This window comes from Nelusetta ayraudi, unplaced genomic scaffold, assembly GCF_046127955.1.
Source record: "Nelusetta ayraudi isolate G7.1 ecotype Tasmania unplaced genomic scaffold, CSIRO-AGI_Nayr_v1 ptg000146l, whole genome shotgun sequence".
In the NCBI taxonomy this organism is placed as follows: Eukaryota; Metazoa; Chordata; class Actinopteri; order Tetraodontiformes; family Monacanthidae; genus Nelusetta; species Nelusetta ayraudi.
The window spans coordinates 994818-1012500 of NW_027466196.1; the positions used below are offsets into that span (position 1 = coordinate 994818).

General features: G+C 47.9%; 4 protein-coding genes across 9 annotated transcripts in view; 2 read left to right on the forward strand and 2 right to left on the reverse strand.

The window, feature by feature from the left end:
* Nucleotides 1-17683, forward strand: part of hdac11 (histone deacetylase 11) — a 400302-nt gene that overhangs the window by 304076 nt on the left and 78543 nt on the right. For 3 of the 5 annotated variants that reach the window (XM_076013248.1, XM_076013251.1, XM_076013252.1), the window contains exon 12: nt 17152-17421. The gene's annotated coding sequence lies outside the window, so the exon portion shown is untranslated. Of the gene's footprint in view, nt 1-17151; nt 17422-17683 lie in introns of those variants that run through there. The other 2 variants (XM_076013249.1, XM_076013250.1) reach the window with 2 other exon arrangements.
* barx1 (BARX homeobox 1) overlaps nt 1-17683 on the forward strand; it is a 214368-nt gene that overhangs the window by 192628 nt on the left and 4057 nt on the right. The window lies entirely within an intron of this gene.
* atxn7l2a (ataxin 7-like 2a) lies at nt 152-9086 on the reverse strand. 2 transcript variants are annotated; one of them, XM_076013224.1, is made up of 10 exons: nt 8911-9080; nt 7986-8054; nt 7195-7534; nt 5336-5550; nt 5126-5208; nt 4093-4304; nt 2775-2949; nt 2319-2440; nt 1104-2100; nt 152-519 (listed from the first exon to the last, which is right to left on the reverse strand). In XM_076013224.1, the coding sequence occupies exons 1-10, from the start codon at nt 9038-9040 to the stop codon at nt 502-504; spliced, it is 2361 nt and encodes a 786-aa protein (XP_075869339.1). In that variant the 5' UTR covers nt 9041-9080; the 3' UTR covers nt 152-501. The 2 variants fall into 2 exon arrangements, with proteins under 2 accessions (XP_075869339.1, XP_075869338.1); XM_076013223.1 differs by having other exon boundaries at nt 152-2100; nt 8911-9086.
* Nucleotides 10842-17683, reverse strand: part of sypl2a (synaptophysin-like 2a) — a 9664-nt gene continuing 2822 nt past the window's right edge. The window contains exons 3-6 of the mRNA XM_076013259.1: nt 15094-15221; nt 14239-14434; nt 12975-13148; nt 10842-12438 (exon numbers count right to left, since the gene is read on the reverse strand). Of these exons, the coding sequence (XP_075869374.1) occupies nt 12310-12438; nt 12975-13148; nt 14239-14434; nt 15094-15221 (627 nt within the window). The 3' untranslated portion in view covers nt 10842-12309. The remainder of the gene's footprint in view (nt 12439-12974; nt 13149-14238; nt 14435-15093; nt 15222-17683) is intronic.

The following is a 17683-nucleotide window of genomic DNA, read 5'->3' on the forward strand; positions in this document are numbered from 1 at the left end:
CGATTCTCACTGGGACACTGGTGAAAAGGGAGTTCGAGAGACACAAAGACCTTAAAATATTGCTATTGTAATAATGACAGTAAAGCCAGTTTTAACAAAATATATTTTCCACCCCATTTATGTTTAACAAAACACACAATCACACAAACAATTTATATATATAAAACACATTTTAATCTTTTGTTGTTGTTAAATAAACCAACATATTTAATTTAGCAGCATAACCGGATGGTCTTGAGGTATTTCTAAGTCCAGACTGACTCAACATGATCCCCGTCCTCAGGACTTCTCATCCAGGCAACAAATTCTCACAACATCATCCATACAGCACACATACAGACACGCACACAACTCTCCAAACATCAGCAACTGGACTCAATCATACATGAGCATTTGCACAATACACAAAAGGCACACACACGCACGCACACAAGTCCCGTTTTCCTCAGTCTTGGACTGAGCAGCGCTGGCTCCCTCTAGTGGCTTGTAAGGCAGGCACACTTAATGGTGCAGTTTTGGCTGTGGGACGAAACAAAACAAACAGAAACACACACACACAAAAAAAAATCAACATTAGAATTGAGACGATTGTTGGAGCGATGAAGGTAAAATGAATGTGTGGAGTGAATTGAAGCTGGAAAAAAACACATCATTGAGCGAATATACAAGTAGTTATTTGGACCAGATCAAAGCAGAAAGAAGATAAAACCACATACACACACATATATATATATACACATATACATATATATATATACACACACATACGTATGTATGTATGTATATGTATATATTTATATGCCAGATCTGTTCTAGGTTTCTTCCTACAGGGGAGTTTTTCCTGGCCGCTGTCGCCCCCTGCTGCTCTGGAGGCTTCACTGCTGATTGCACAAAGACGCTTTGAGACACCATTGGTTGTGATTTAACGCCGCACACAAATCTGCCATTGATCCAAATCTTTTCTTTCTGCAAAGATTGTTCACCCTGAAGACGAAAGCAGACCAGCTTCACTGAAACGTGTCAACAAAGATCTTTCTGGGGACGCTGAGGTGATTTTTCCTGCGAGTTCTCTCAGCAACACTTTCACTTTTTCTCCTTCTTACCTTGTGTGTCCCCAGTTTCTTGTCCACAGCCAACCCCCCACCCTTGCTGTCCTTCCAGGGGTAGAAGGTGGAGCGAGGGGAGGAGGAGGAGGCCGAGCCGGAGGAGGACGAGGAGGTGGAGGAGGCGGTGGAGGAGGAGGTGGGGAGGCGATGCACGGAGGCTTTGGAGGAGGGCGAGCGCTCCTTGGCGCCGCCCACCACCACCTTGCGCTTCTTCATCAGCCGGCTCTGCTGCTCAAAGCTCCGCCCACCAGCCGCCTGTCCAGCGTGCAGTCCTGAGTCCCCCACAATCACACGACTGTGGGAGTTGTTGGGGGCCGAGTAGGGGTCCGGAGGGGTCCGCCGGTACGTCCACACCGGGGAGTGGGACTCTGGGGGGGGAGGAGGAGGAAGAGGAGGAGGAGGATGGAGGCGGGACTTGCTGCTGGGGGAGAGCGTGCCATTGGGCTGTCTGTGCAGGAGCGACGAGTGAAGGGTGGGTTTAGAAGAGGTGGAGGAGGACGAGGAGGAGGAGGAAGAGGAGGAGGAGGAGGAGGGTGGGCGCCCCCGCTCCTGCAGGAGGAGGCAGTTCCTGTCGGGGCCCGAGTGCTCGCCGTCCTGCGACGGAGCTTTACGCTTGCGGAGAGCAGCAGCAGCAGCAGCTTCCTCCCGCAGTTTCAGCATCTGCTTGCTGGGACGTCCTACAGGGTTCCTGGTCTGCCCCAGTAGGGGGCCCCCCTCCCTGCCGCTGCCCCCAGAGTTCTCCGAGGGAACTGCAGACAACGGCGACGGCGACGGCGCTCTGGCGGCGGCGGCCCGGCTGGAAGAGGACGGCGACGAGGCTTTGAGGGAAGACCTGAAAGAAGCTCCGGCGCTGCGCATCTTGGAGTGTAGAGAGGAGGGGGAGGACGAGGAGGAGGAGGGGGAGGAGGGGATGAAGAGGGAGCGTGGGGGAGACGCCGTGGTGGTCTTCAGCGAAGGAGGCGGCGACTGAAGGTCTGCGGCTTGAGGTATTTTCCTGCAGGAGGGCGGAGAGGGGGTGAAATGAAGTGAAAATCTTCAACTGACCTTCAAAATAAAACGAAACAACACAACGAATGAAGCCAATAATCCAATAATCATAAAAAATGCCATCATTGATCCTCCAAAAGTAAACAATTGTTCTCATCAATCCTACAGCAACTGCCAGGGCTTCCTTGTCCAACTCATGCCAGAAGGTCCACTGTGGTTCCTTACTTCCAGAGATGGGTACTGATGTGCTGCTCCAGCATGCTGCTGAGAGCCGACCGCAGGTGGTGGAGTCTCCTGTCAAAGGTGTAGATGCCGTGGCCCAAGGCGTGACTGCCGAAGGAGCAAACCTGGGCGACGGGAGATCAACAGCAAGAAGTTACCTGGCCGCCGTCCTTCAGGTGTCTTTTTGAAGGAACTAAGTGACACCTCAACAGGGTTCCTGTCTGACTGGAAACCTCACGCACGTGGTGCCCCATTTTCCATTCATGAGGACGCAGCGTCAAGCAATCAAACTGAAGAGTGAAAATGTCCCTAAAGTTAAAGGGGACGTGGACTTCATAGGAGGACGTGAAGCACCTGGTGTCATCTACTCATGGTCTCCTCAAGCCACAGCCTTCTGGGATACCCATAGCAATACCAGCCCCCCTCCCCCAACCGGCACCCAGCCCCCCAGATGCTCACTGCTAGAGGCCTGGGATGTGTAGCAGAAGACTGGAAGTCCGCAGCCTCTTCGTGGACTTCAGAGTCGCTGTCGTCGCTGGAGATCCGCCCCTGGACCAGCGGAGACGGAGATCGGACGCTTCCTTCGTCCGCCTGCTGCGTCTCCTCCTCTGCGCTGCTCTCACCAGGAGATCGACTGCGGAGGAAGAAGGTTGGCTCCTGGTTGGTTCGCTTGCAGGACACAACGACTTGACAACTGGTGTGTCATAGGAGACGGTCCTTTGATGAACCTACACTAGGGCTGTGTCTCAATTCAGGCTCTGCATCCTTCCAAGGCTGCATTTTGAAAGGAAGTTGCATCATAGCACTGCGGGAAGGCTCCTCCCACTTCCCAATAGTCAGAAGGACGCTCCAAATGCGTACTGGGAATGCGTCCTACTGTTAGCCCATTCCAAGGCTGCACCGCTACTATCCTTCACCTCCTTCTGTATCCCAGGATGCTTTGCGTGCTGCTGCAAAGCATCCTGGGAAGTCATCTGAAATTAATGCCATCTACTGGCAGAGACACCACGTATAAATTGAAGTATTGAACTTTCACATCAAGTATTCAGTTTTTAACGCAGGCTTTTTACTTATTAGAACATCCAACCAACCAATGTTAGCTTGATGCTATGAAAACATCACTTCCGGGGTTGGCCAGCAGGAGGGAACGGCGGTGACGCAACCAGGAAATACGCCGAAGGCTAGACCATCCCGTGTGGTTACCGGGGAGGCGGAGTTTGGGTCGGTCCTTCTGGGCCGAGGACGCTGCCTTCCAAGGATGCAGACCGTGGATTGAGACACAGCATAGCAGTCCAAAGATTGGACTCATACTTCTGACTGAATGGTTTTCTTTCAGATTGTCGCTCAAAGCATCAAAACTATGAATGAACACATGCAGAATATGTATCAAACAAAAAGTTTCATGTTTTAGATCAGTGGTCCCCAACCTTTCTAGCACCATGGAGACGCCTTAGATGGATATGTAGATCTTAGATTAGTAACGGAGAGAATCCGGTCATTTTTCAAAATAAAAGTGTTCACTCAGATAATGAATGAAACGGGATTAATTTAACAGAAGTTAATTAATCTTTCTGTACAGCCCGGTACCAAATGACCCACGGCCCGGTGGTTGAGGACCACTGTTTTAGATGATCTAGAACAGCCACCCTTCATATAATATATAGAACTATAAACACATTTAGTCCAAAGTGTAAAAGGCAACAATGAATGTTGCCCCGGCTGATGATTGGTTAAGGGGGGAGGGGTTTGAGTTGCACGCTATGAAGAAGGTGTGGACCTGAAGGCGGGAAGGCTGGCCAGTGGTCTCCTGTAGAAATGGGCTCCCGCCTGCTCCTTCGCTGCAGCTTGGCCTTGACAGTGTCCGGTGGACGAGGCTCCGTCCACAGGGGAGGAGCCTTTCTCCCGAACCTTGGTCTTCAGTTCTGCCACCAGCTGGTCAAAGGTTTTGCTCCGGCCCATCACTTTCCTTCGCTGGTGGATGGAGTGGATCTGACGAGGGGAATTGGAGCGAGTTCTTATTGTTGACCATCATCAATATCTATGCAAGCACATTGATGCCACTCTAGTGAAATGAACAGACCAGCTGGCTGTTTTACCCCCCCAACTCGCACCGAAAGCGTCTGCGAGTCCAGCGTGCAAGTTCACACCACCAGGGGGCGGCGCGGGCGCCTTTCAGAAGCGTCGCAGAAGCGCCAAACAGCGTCGCTCTAGAAAAAACGCAGCTGTTTTTTTGTTTGGTTTAGTATAATTTTCCTTTTTTTTTCCTCAGCGATACTTCAGACCCAGCAGGGACGTCCCAGCCAGTTTGGTTGCACCGCTGTTTTAAATACACACGGCAAACTACAGGAACTACCCAGGACATTAGAATATCCTGAAAAGGTTGCTGTATTTCTGCAATTCAACTTAAAAGGTGAATGTGAGATATCATATAAACAAATAATACGCAAATCAATATATTTCAAGTTTTTATTTCTTTGGATTTTTCCTGAAAAAACCCTCAAATTTTATAATAATTTTCTGAGTTTGTGGCTTTGTGGTTTTAATAAGCTGAAAAAAAGTTACAACAAGGAACTGCTTGAGAGGTCAATTTGCGTGGAACGGCTCAATAAAATGTGTTGCTTTCATCTTTCATGTTAAATTGCCAAAATAAAACAACTTTAACTGGATATTCTCATTTTTCCGGTAGTACCTGTACCTCCTGTGTGGTGGCGCCACCGTGCAACCCTGGTGTGAAAACCGAAGAAGCCGCCGCCGCTGCTCGCAGACGCTCTCGGTGCGGATGAGCATTGCAAACCTGTCAGAGAACTTACATTGCATGTCAGGAGGCGAGTGCAGATCTTCTTCCTGTCGGGGTCCAGGACGCCGCAGTGCTTGTCCAAGTCGCACTCCCTCTCTGTGACACACAACACACACGAGGAGGTAAGGGGGAGAACTCGGCAGCTCAACATCACCTGCAGCTCGGAGCACATTTTGGAGGAAGAGCGTCTCTCAGAACTTCCTGTCAGGTCAGTGGGACTCACTGGAAGCCACTTTGTTGTAGGGTCTGGGGACTCGGTGGGCCGGCACCACGCAGGGCAGGGAGGACTCCTTCCTGGGGCTGGGCTGCAGCGGCGGCGAGGGTCTGGCAGGCGGGGGGCCTCCATGCGGCCAGGGGGGATCTCGGAGCGACGGGGGTGGAGAGCTCATGGCAGGGTCCAGTGAGTGTGGCTGCTTGAATACTGACGAGTCTGCGTGGCTGAGGGACAAACACAACGCACTCGTGTTCAACAAGAATAGCGGTGTGTTTTAAAAATGGGAGGAAATGAAGTTTTTCTGTGGAGTATTTGTTATTATTATGACTATTATTGTTGTGTTGTTATTAATTATTATTTTCATCATGACACAATAGTCAATGTTGTTAATTCAATCAGATTGGTTGTGTTTCTTTTTCCCAGTATGAATGATTAATTAACTGCACTGATTGACTTTTTTTTACCTGAGGGAAAGGGAGTGAGATTTAATACGTTTTGCTTCGTCTCACTCCTTTTCAGATATGCTATATGTGTCATTTTATGATAATCATTTCTTGGGTGTTTGACACTATTTCTTTTTGTTGTTGTTGTTTTTGATATTTTGTATAAATTGTTTTGCTGATGTGCACAGAAGCTATTCCAAATTAAAAAATGAATCAATTAATCAATCAATCAAAAGTGTTGCATCTTAGCGTCTTCCTCCCTTCTTGCACGACTAGCAAATTCTGCTGAGGTGGAAGGAAGCTTCACCCCTGAGCCACACACACACGCACACCAGCTGGAAGACTTCAGGTGCAGTTTAAAACTAGAGGACATCAGAAGTTCCCTTCAGCGTTCAAAGGGAGAAGATGTGTGCAGTGTGGAGTTCAATTGGTGAGGTCATTCATTCTGTGGGGAAAAAAACTCAGGCGGCTTGATTCAAGGATGAAGCCAACGAGTGTTTGTACACATTTCTCTCTGAAAGCCTGAGAAACAACCAGTCGTTCCAGACACGGTTCAAAAGAACAGCGGATTTTGATGAAAACGTTGATTGGAGAGGGAAAAACACATCAAGAAATCATAACAGGCTGCTGGGCTAAAATGCTTTAAAATGGAGAGAAAAACCATTGGAAACCATTCAACTCAATGGAGGAAAGACTGAGCCAATGATTGGCTCCAGGACGATCACTTCACACCATTCAACTCAAAGGCTGTGTCTCAACGCAGGCTCTGCATCCTTGGAAGGAAGCGTCCTCCGTCTGAAGGAAGCGTCCTCACAAGGACCCGGCCCAGAAGGACCGACCCAAACCCCGCCTCCCCGGTAACCACACGGGACGGTCTAGCCTTGGGCGTATTTCCTGGTTGCGTCACCGCCGTTCCCTCCTGCTGGCCAACCCCGGAAGTGACGTTTTCATAGCATCAAGCTAACCATTGGTTCGTCATCTAACGATGGCGTTGGATGTTCAAATAAGTAAAATCCTACGTTAAAAACTGAATATTTTAATTTCAATACTTAAATGTATACGTTGTGTCTTTGCCAGTAGATGGTGCTAATTTCAGCTGACTTCCCAGGAACCCAGATCCCAGAAGGAGGTGAAGGATAGAAGGATAGTAGCGGTGCAGCCTTGGAATGGGCTAACAGTAGGGCGCATTCCCAGTACGCATTTGGAGCGTCCTGACTATTGGGAAGTGGGAGGAGCCTTCCCGCAGTGCTATAACGCAACTTCCTTTCAAAATGCAACCTACAAGGATGCAGAGCCTGAATTGAGACACAGCCAAGCAGTCATGGGATGGCAGCTGGTGAAGCCTGGTGCTGCACTCAGCTGTATATGTTGTGATGAACAGCAAACAAGAGTCTTGGTCCCAGAGCCAATGAGGTGACATCTTACCGTACTGCATCCTTGGAGTTCTTGGATGCTTTGAAGTGCGGTGGGGTGGACGGTGAGGTCGGAGCCGGCCGCACCGGGCCCAGCACCGGGCTGCGGGCCTCCCAGGACGACGCTGAGGCGGGGCTGCTGCCGTGGGAGGGGGAGTGAGCGTGGTGAGGCCTCTGCTGCGGCTGGCCACTGGGCGTGGGCGAGCGCAGCCTGGCGTACAGCTTGGCCAGAGAGCCGTGTCTCCTCTCGCAGTGCTTCTCAAAGGCCTGAGGCTTCACCACTTGACCACAGTGGCTGCACACGACCAGGTAGAAGTCATCGTGGCCGGGGTAGAGGCCAAAGATGGACATGTCTTCAAATGGAGAGAGAGAGAGAGAGAGTGAGAGAGAGAGAGAGAGAGAGAGAGAGAGAGAGAGAGAGAGAGAATGAATGATGGTTTGCAACTGATCCAGTTTACTGCGTCTGGTCTCGGTCTGGACGGACTGGGGTTTTTGATCCGGACCAGTCAAGGCTCTGCCTACACTACAGTGACACAACAATAACAGCTGGTGTCAGGCGTGTGCTTTGAGACAGCTTTCAAATTCTCCATCTCTCTCCTAATTCTCCTGTTGAAGGATGAGCACCCCCTGGGGTCTGGACCTGCTCTAGGCGTCCCCGCTGCGGCTCCTTGCTTCCTTGCTCTGGAGGCTTCTCCTCCGGGTTGCCATTCAAAGCGCTCGGTTGTGATTCAGCGCTTCACAAAGACAAAAAGTTGTCTTTGTCTGATTGTTTCCCAACGAGTCGTCCAACAACGAGAGACTCACCCTCTTTACTGAGCGACATGGCCTCGGCAGCCTTCTTGCCATTCTTGCTGCACTCATCCAAAGCAGGACCTGGCAGAAGAAAGAGAAGCGACAGACTGTGAGCCAGTGGGGAGGTCACATGTTGAACACAACATCACGGCTGACGTGACCGAACTGAGCAGCACTCAACCTGGCTGGGAAGGGCTGGGTCACTTTTGTGGTCAATCATTGAAGACCTGGTGCTGCACACACACCTCAATCACACTGAGGTGTGTGTGTGTGTGTGTGTGTGTGCGTGTGTGTGTGTGTGTGTGTGTGTGTGTGGGAGGTGGCCAATCAAACGCTAAACCTTAACAACAAGTGAATGGAGTGAAAGAAGACAGAGAAGCGTTAGCCGCCGGTGTGGCATTGGCCCAGGGGCTTTACAATGGAGGAAGCAGCGTCGGACCCTTCCTCATTCACCGGTACCGACCCGGTACTAGCATGTTAGCTTCAACTGCCGCGTTGTCTCCGGCTGATTTAGCTCATTCGGAGAAGCGGCGGTAGCGGCAGAAGAAGAAGAAGAAGAAGAAGAAGTTGCTCGCCATCCATACTAGCTTCCTTCCGCTATGCAATGCCATCGCTGCCCGGCTGCCTTTTAAAAAGGTAATCGTAACAAAATAAAATACAAATGCATCCCACAATAATTGGTTCGTAAGACTTTTTATTTATTTATTTTTAAATTGCACACTTCCAACTATTTATATTTTCAGAATCATTCATAATTTTTAAGGGCACATATTGGAGAGGAAAGCGCAACATGTTACCCACCCAGCACTAGGACCCGGCAGGGTCTTTGTTTGGGTAACATGGTTAGCTCGGTGCTCCGTTTCCGTGAAAATAAAGCCCGGCGCTTCGGTTAAACGGCTCCGCGGCTGCCAACGCTTGCGTCAGGGTGCTCTCTTACCGTCCGCCGCTGTCACGCCGGCCCATTCTGCCCAGGCGGTCCAGCTTTGACCCACAAAATCATCGAGGCTAGGCACCCGCCGATCCACAGCAGCCATTACTTTAACTGCGCGTTCACGCAGCGCCATCATCACTGCGCGGCAAGCGACTTACGTCATCTTTCGCGCTCTCGACAGGGTCGGAACTTCCTGCGTGCGCGCTCTGGAGACACCCACACACATTCTTTTAGAAAGGGACAAATCAAGTCTGCGTTCGAGGGAATCCCGTAGACAAACACAACCGAGGGTTCTTCTGTGCCGCCACCAAGAAGCTCCACAGGTCAAAGGTTTGGACTCGTACTTCTGACACGGTGGTTTTTCTTTCATTTTCAGGACTCTTTGCATTGTAGATTGTCACTCAAGGCATCCCATCAGGAATATGTATTCAACAACAAAAAAGTGTGAAATAACTCATAAACAAGTTTTATATTTTGAGACGATCTAAAATATCCACCCTTCATTATATGTATTGAGAATAAACTGCTCCTCGTTGCACCTCCGTCGTCTGATTTCTGCTGTCGGGCCTCTGCCCTAGGATTCCTCCCCTTGACACTTTTCACATTGATGACAGTGATGCTCTTGCACTTTATCTAACGTGTATCCTTGTGTGACCTCATTCACTCGGGGATATGCTACACCCTTCTGTAAGCGTGAGACCAAATTCATTTCAATTTGACTTCAAATTAGTCAAGTTATTGTTTCGCTTAATTTTGGTTAAGTAAAATTAAAATTATTTTTTTTTAAGATACAAAAAAAATGTGTCTTCAGCAGAGTTGAAAAATATATTTACAGTTGTCAAGTTTTTTCGTTTTTTTTAAATTTTTTTTAAAGTATGCCATGTCGTTAGCCGCCAGCTAAAGCGAGCAGCTTTTCAAATGTGATGGGAAATCACAGGTCTTGACACGTGACGCCAGCACACCTTCCCTCTGCTAATCCCTGTAAGCGGTTAAGCTTCAAGCACTCCAACAGTCGGGCTGTGCGGCACACACAGCTCACAGAATGCCATGGAACTTTGAACAACACGCACGCCCCGAGTCATCAATGCCACAATGGCACCGTTGCACTGTACATAAAGCTACGCCATTTTGAACTTGGCCCTTGGTGATCTTGACGAGTACGTCGGGATGGGCAATCATCCACTGAGCAGTTCTGCAGACGGCTTTTGCTTCGTACACACGTTTCCTCAGTAGGCATTCGCTTCCATTGAGTGATTCTCTTCATAGGAGCCTCATTATTTTTACTCAGCAAGTCAATGCAACCCAAAACAAATCAGTGTCTTTGAAGCCCCACCAGGGTGTTCAGCTCTTTATTGAAATGACTGTGACAACATGGAGGAAGTACAGCGGTTTGATGACTGACTGACTAATAATTAACATCATTTCCTCAAGTTAGGCGGGCCGGATTAGGAAGTTTAACAGGCCACATATGGGCCCCCGGACCGTAGTTTGCCCCTGCCAGGTCAGGACAGTGGTGGCCGAGAGTTTGGGGAGTCGTGATTGGAAGGTCAGTAGTTTGAATCCCCGGCCATCCGGTATCGTGATGCGAAATTCTTCAGTATTTCTGAGCTTTTTCTTCATTTCATTGGAAATGCAAAAGTAAACCCTGAGTTAAAGCGAGAGCGTTGCTTTTCAGAAACCAGCGGCTAAAATGAGCTTCCGGGGCTTGGCCTAACGGCTGGGCTACCAGACTGGCCATCTAGAGGGCGCTAGGCGTAGTGCTTCACCCTTTGGGCCAAAACTGGGCCGTTTCTCTGACACATCCAACTCAGCATAACCTTTGGGTTGGCGCGAAAATGTTTTTGTCATTACAGCTTTTTCCATGCGGCACATGAACACAAAACATCCTGACATGAAGCTCATTAGGGATTTCCTTCAAAGGAAAGACGACCAGCACAGACCAGCAGGAAAGATGCTTTAATTGCATTCAAGTTGTCAACTTGCGAGCATTTCAACGCCTGTAAATCCCAACGTAGCGTGTTATGTCTAATACATAAGTATTTGTCGACTCAATTTCAATGTAATTAGGAGACAGCATTGAACAAACGTAAGAGAAGCGATTTCCAATCTCTGAGAGCGTAAAGGTCTGGATATGGCCGTACTCCAAATAAACTAAGATTTACCTTTTAAAAGTCGCTGAAATTAAATATCACAAGAAGTCTTGACCGCTGTCGGAAAATATACCATTGACTGGGTGAGCTACACAGCCCGTTTATACTGCATACAACAGAGCCTGTGGTAGAAAAATCAAACCTCTCCAAAGGATCCAACAACACGGAAGTTCGTCTTGAAAGAAATCATGAAATCCCTTTAAGTGCAATGCAAACAGTGAATGTCTCGGAAATTACATTCAGGTAGAACAAACCTCTGGGCAGTAGTCAAAAACATACAGCAGGTTTACACTAATGGGACAAACACCACCACCACCGCCAGTGTGAGTTGAACTCCACTCACCAGGGGTGCAGGTTTGTGTTGCACTCAACCAAATCAAAGCAAAGAAAGCCAAAGAGAAGCTGCACATTGACGAGTGTCTGCTGAAAAAGGGGGGGGGGGACACGTCACACTGGGTTCCAACACATGACAAAGCACCAGCTGCTGTGTACAAAAACACAAACGAGGCGTAAATAAATAGTGTCCTAGTCTGACACATTTTGCAAGAGGCAAACACGAGTGAGTCTGAGTTACAGAGAACGTTAACATCGTCAAACAGGAAGTGAAATAAGGTCATGGAGAGAGAAAAGCAACGAGTGGTAAACAGAGGGAATGGCTGCCGGTAGCAAAACAAATAAAAAAAAAAAGAAAAAAAAAGCAAACAGCGTTCTGCCAACACAATCTACCGAGCCGGCAGTTCTTTAAAAATTTAAGGCCAAGAAAAGACCAATCGTGAAATATAAAGTTGTGGTTTTTTGACTCTGGGTGAAATATAACAACCACGAGAGCTCTTTCATCTTCAACTTCAACATCCCTGCAGCCTCCAGAGGAGACACTAGAGGAGAGAGACTGAGGTGAGTGGCCTCACTCCCTGAGGGGAACCATGGTGTTGCAGAGAAAAGCCACTGCAGGTCTACTGCTAACACACAGAGACACACAGCTGTCAGTCTGATTGAATACAGTACAGGCGCAGTCAGTTTGTGTGGAAATAGTTTCGTAGTTTGCACTTCTAATTAGAGTTGTGTATGCATGTGGGCATGGAGGGGTCGCCAGTCACGCAAGAAGGGGACAGAGTGTGGGGAGAACGGAGAGGGGATCTCGGCTATCGAACTTGTTTTTCTTATGACATCGGTGGCGAGTTGAACCACGATGTGGTGTTTGTACAGCAGCAGGAAGCGGCCGAAGCTCCACGCAGCACCAGTGGTGGTGAGGGGGCTAAGGCCCAGAGACCCCTCCTTCTTCCACCGTGGCTGGCTGCTGGTTAGGGTCCTTGTGGAAAGACGTCTCCTTGTAGATGAACCAGCAGTTCCCCACCCACAGGATCAAGTTCAGAAAGCCAAAAATCTGGGAAAAAACAAACAAACAAACAAATTGTTGGTTAAAGTATGGAAAAATGGAACACTGTAGCTGCGTTTCCATGACAGTTTGTCGCAAGATAAATGCGACATTTCTACAATTTTGACAAACTGAGCTTTGCAGGTGTTTCCATTGAATGGTGTGAAGATCTTGAACCGTAACACTGTTCACATCTCATCCTGTGAGATTTAAGATACAATAGTAGCTTCAATTCTGATCACCAGATACCACTGAGAGAGAGAGAGCTAGAGAGAGATAGAGAGATAGAGAGATAGATAGATAGATAGATAGATGGATGGATAGACAGAGTCCCAAATTGGGAAATGACACTGCTGCAGCACTAACATGACAGTACAAAAAAGAAACTATACAGCAGCTACAGAAACATTCCAGTCAATCTCTGTACAACAGCCAACCTTCCAGTGGCCCTCCAGGAGTGTTGGCCCGGAAAGTCTGGGGCCAACACTCCTGGAGGGCAGACAGCCACATGGTATTAAAGCACCACTTGGTCACTGGTCACTTACCACAGAGGCATTGAGCCGACCCATGGAGGGGAAGTCTCCAGCATGGCAGTCGGGCTTGCACTGGTCCACCAGGAACTCTGGGCTGGTGGACCACTTGATGTCAGTCAGGCCTTTGCCCCACGCTGAGGAGGACACCAGCCACAGGAAGGCAAAGAGAGCCGTCACCACCAGGTCCTGGCAGGCAGGGGGACACACGGAGCACGTCAAAAATAACTCACATTAGCGGTCTAATGACAATAATAATGATAGTAATAATAATAATTCATGGAAATTGGAAAATAAAAAAAGAGGTTGGATTGAATTTTCCCCATCAAAGCCAAAAAAAAAGCAACATTTAGATGTACTGGTGGTGAACAAACAAAACATTGTCTACCATGTATCTTAAAGCAGCTGTAGGTGGAGATGTTGAAGTGACAAAGTCAACACACTGCAGCGCCAGTTTATTGATGTGGGGAAATACAAACAGCGGCCTCGCTGGAGCGCCGGTGTGTGTTCAGGAAAAACACCGATGTGAAATGCAAAACAGACACTGGCAATGACGTCGTAGCAAACGTTCAACACTTTGATTGCTTGCTCTTTCATCCAGGTTTCTTATTGGGCTCCCATTCCGTCATTTCACAATCTTATGTATTTGTAACAGTAGTGTGTAAGACCGCCTCTAAATAAACGTAAAGTGGTTGGCGCTCAAAGGTTACACAGTGCAGTTACAGAGGATTGATGGTTTATCTACAAGCTTTACTGAGTTTGGAATCTTGTGGTGGAAAAGTTACCTCGAGCTGCTTTAAACATAAATACTGAAATGTACACAGCTGAGGAAATCTCAAGTCCTTCACTGTGACGCCAAAACTACTGAAATAGATCTGCTGCTGGTTGCAGATATAAAGTCTATTTCATTGGGGGGGGGGGTGATCTGCCATTTTCAAGCTGACACCTAACAAACAGGTTTGGACGGGAGGGGTTGAGGGAGTCACACAGTGCAGTCATCACATTCATCCACACAGTGGGACGTGAAGAAATACCACAATGAAAGGAGTCGTCTTCTACAAGACTGCAATGATAATCATGCATCGGAAGGTGAAAAAAAGTCCTCGTCTGACACTTTGAACATTGGCAGCAGGAGTTCAGAGTGTAGTTTGTACTTTTGCAGCAAATGAAAGACGTAAATTAACAATGAACTTCTTCTGCCACTCTACCAGTGTGTTTTCCCAGTCTGACATATGCCAAACGTGAACACGGGCTTTACTTGCTGAAGGTGTGTACTCACTATCATGGGGCCTCGAGCGCTCTGGCGGTAGACGCTCTGGTATCCCAGGTAGAGGATGAGCGTGGCGGTGCAGTACAGGAAGCCAAAGACGCCGACGCACACAAAGAACTCGGCCGACGAGGAGAAGTCGCCCTGCAGGAAGCCCGGGATGGTGCTGCCATTACACGCCGGCAGCGAGTAGGCGTAGGAGTACAACCTGCAGGGGGCGACGCACACAGGAAGGCAGAGTAATGAAACAGCCGTCGTGTGACTGGCTCACCTGGCTGGCGGTGCAAAGAGTTTTTACCTGCGTGGCTCTTCTGTCCAAGCAGAGCAAGGTGAGAGCATACAAACAGAGTTGAAGGAGGTTTGAGGGAAACACAGCAAACAAAATCTGCAACTCTCTGGGTTTTGTCAACATTTAAACGTGAAAAAAATATGGAAGTGCATTGCTGCCAACCTACGAAAAAAAAAAAAAAAACAGGGCTCAGTACTGAGCGCTGATTTTCTTTTCTAGGTTGGCAGCAATGCGCTTAGTAAATGCTTCTGAAAGTGACTGTGTCTTTGTGACTTGGATTGTATGCCAAGTACCTCAGCGAGGAAGATCATTTTCACCACTGTGTTACTACTTAAGGGCCAAGTCTGGACGCACTCAGTGGGTGAACATTGTTGAAAAGGGTTAATAGGCTATAAACCTTGTTTATAATGTCACTGCAACGTCATTATTTTGCATGCGGCTATTTGAAAATGATGGAAAGACAGGGATTGCAGAGGGAGAGTTAACACAAGAGGCAAGCAAACTTTACATTTTGTTGCAATATTGGTCTTTAAAAAAAAAAGGATATTTTTTTCAAAAAAAAAAAACTTTCATGGTACCTGAAGGGGTAGCAGAAGCCTACTGCAACATCCCAATCCTTGGTTGATTGGTTTCCAGGGCAGGTGCCAGAGAAGTGGGTGGTGCCACAGTAGCCTCCAGCAGTGGCAAAGGCAAAGATGGCAAACACCTGCAAAGGAGGAGAGGAGCCTTGCTGGTGAAACTTGGCTGTGATGACGTCAAGAAGAGCAATGGCAGGAATTGAACGGTTAGCAATGACTGAGCAAGTCATCAAAGAGCACAATAGAACAACCATTGTGGACAGCAAACAACATGGAAATGCAGGTTTATCCAAGGAATTAGAGAGGGAAATGAGGGAGAGGGGCTTCCAAAAGCCCTTCACTGGAAAACACCTGCAAATCGCAATTTTACTCTGTCGAAATATCGCTTTTATTTTGTAAAAAAAAAAAAAATTCTAGTTCAGGCGTGGGCAAACTATGGCCCGGGGGCCCTATGCGGCCCATTAAACTTTTTATTCCGTCCCGCTGAACTTGAAGAAATTCTCTTGATCGTAAAAATCCAGTAAAGTCATTTCAATACTATATAATATTTGTGTCCTCTAACCCCACACAATAAATGTTACGGTGGATAATTTGTTTAAATAATCTAATTTGATTTGATAAAAGTCACATTTTCAATGTTGCGAGTCAGCAAAAAGCTGTATTTTTTTTTTTTTTTTTTTAAACGGCCGTATCCTACTTTGCTGACAATGAGCGGACAGCAGCAGGAACTTAGTCATTTCCCGTAAGCTCCGACTAACACTGATTGTGCAGAATGCCAGTCAGGCCACTGACACAGGACATCACGAAGCAAACTGGAGTCAGCAAGACTTCCTCATTATCAGCAGAAACAGGCAGTGGGAAGACGAGCTGCCCTGGTCAACAGTGCCAGGACTGCAGAGCAATGAGACAACAGCAGGGGCACCGTGTGGTGGGAAAGTCTCGGTCCTGCCTTGTCAACTCTTCTGCCTGCTCCACCTGGGATTCTTTCACTAGCTGCTGTCCACTGCCCCTAGAGCTGCACTAAACCTGATGGACATGGAAGCAACTGCACTCAGATATGGATCAAAGGTTTTGAGGCTCTCATGAGGAGGTTTTTCCACACAGATCCATATAAAGTCTCATGGAAACACTTTTTCACATTGACCCGTCAGCGGACGTGGCGTACGGGGTCACGTGACCAGTTCACTGGCCGCCACTACCTCCTCCACCGCCACCACTACCTCTACCACCACCACCACCACCTCTACTACCACCACCACCACCTCTACTACCACCACCACCCCCACCACCTCTACTACCTCTACTACCACCACCCCCACCTCTACTACCACCACGACCTCTACCACCACCACCACTACCACCACCTCTACCTCTACTACTACCACCACCACCACTACCACCACCACCACCACCTCTACTACCACCACCACCATTACTACCACCACCACCTCTACTACCACCACCTCTACCTCTACTACTACCACCACCATCATTACTACTACCACCACCATTACTACCACCACCACTACCTCTACCACCACCACCACCACCATTACTACCACTACCACCATGTTACTGCTCAAGCATATTCTAACAGGGTGTTGGTTCTATGCTTCTAAAATAGCAACACTTAAATGACAAGAACTTCATTCAGTAATGCTCAGCCTTGCAGCCAAAACTGTTAGACATCACATCATCACCACAAGGTTAGGTGTCTAGAGTTTCTTTTCAACTGCCAGTGGCAATGCCTGCACCAAGAGACAAGGACAGCTGATGGCCGATGTATTCACATCGTGTTCTTGATTTTGTTTTGTTTATGAGGCATCAGGTAATAAAGCAACACGATGAGAAACAAAACTGTATACAACACTTAGATAACTTTAATCTCAACAAAATATATAGAAAAACATCAATTCTCTGAGGCTCAACAGGAGCTTTCAGCGGAGGTAAACAACAGGTAAACGCTTGACAGCGTGTTTCCCATTTACTTCCCTGGCAAGATGTCAGCTAACTAGAATAAGACTGGTGGGCCACAGTGGGTTGTACAGTGTGCCAGAGGAGCAGCAGCAGATGGATGGAGTGTTGTGGTGAGCCACCTCATAGGAGGAAACAACCTATCATGGGATCTGGAGAAAACATGTTGCTGTAATGTCAATGGAAAATGATGCAACGCAAAGTTGCAACCAAATCAGTGTCTTTGAAGCCCCACCAGGGTGTTTAGCTCTTAGAACCACCCAGAACCACCAGGGTCTTTAGCTCTTAGAACCACCCAGAACCATCCAGAACCACCAGGGTGTTTAGCTCCTAGAACCACCCAGAACCACCAGGGTCTTTAGCTCTTGAAATGACTCTGGAAACACTGCAAACATGGAGGAGATGCAGCTGTTTGATGACTGGCTTTCTTCAAGTTCGGAGGGCCGGATTAAATAACAAAACATTTTATTCATAAAGCACTTTTAAATATAAAATCTGCTAAAAAGTAAAAAAAAAAAAGAAAAAATTAAAAAAAATTTAAAAATAACTGGGCTGCTTAATGGGCCCTGGGCCATAGCTTGATTTAGCATCGTCTCAAACAAATTTGTATACTTGC

Bases quoted from the DNA above. Each gene is read 5' to 3' on its own strand.
- atxn7l2a (XM_076013223.1), bottom strand. From the start codon at position 9,040: ATGATGGCGCTGCGTGAACGCGCAGTTAAAGTAATGGCTGCTGTGGAT. The intron at 7,535-7,985 runs GTGAGTCTCTCG...CTCCATTTGAAG, and splicing joins CATGTCGCTCAGTAAAGAGG to ACATGTCCATCTTTGGCCTC. The intron at 5,551-7,194 runs GTAAGATGTCAC...TTTGTCCCTCAG, and splicing joins AACTCCAAGGATGCAGTACG to CCACGCAGACTCGTCAGTAT.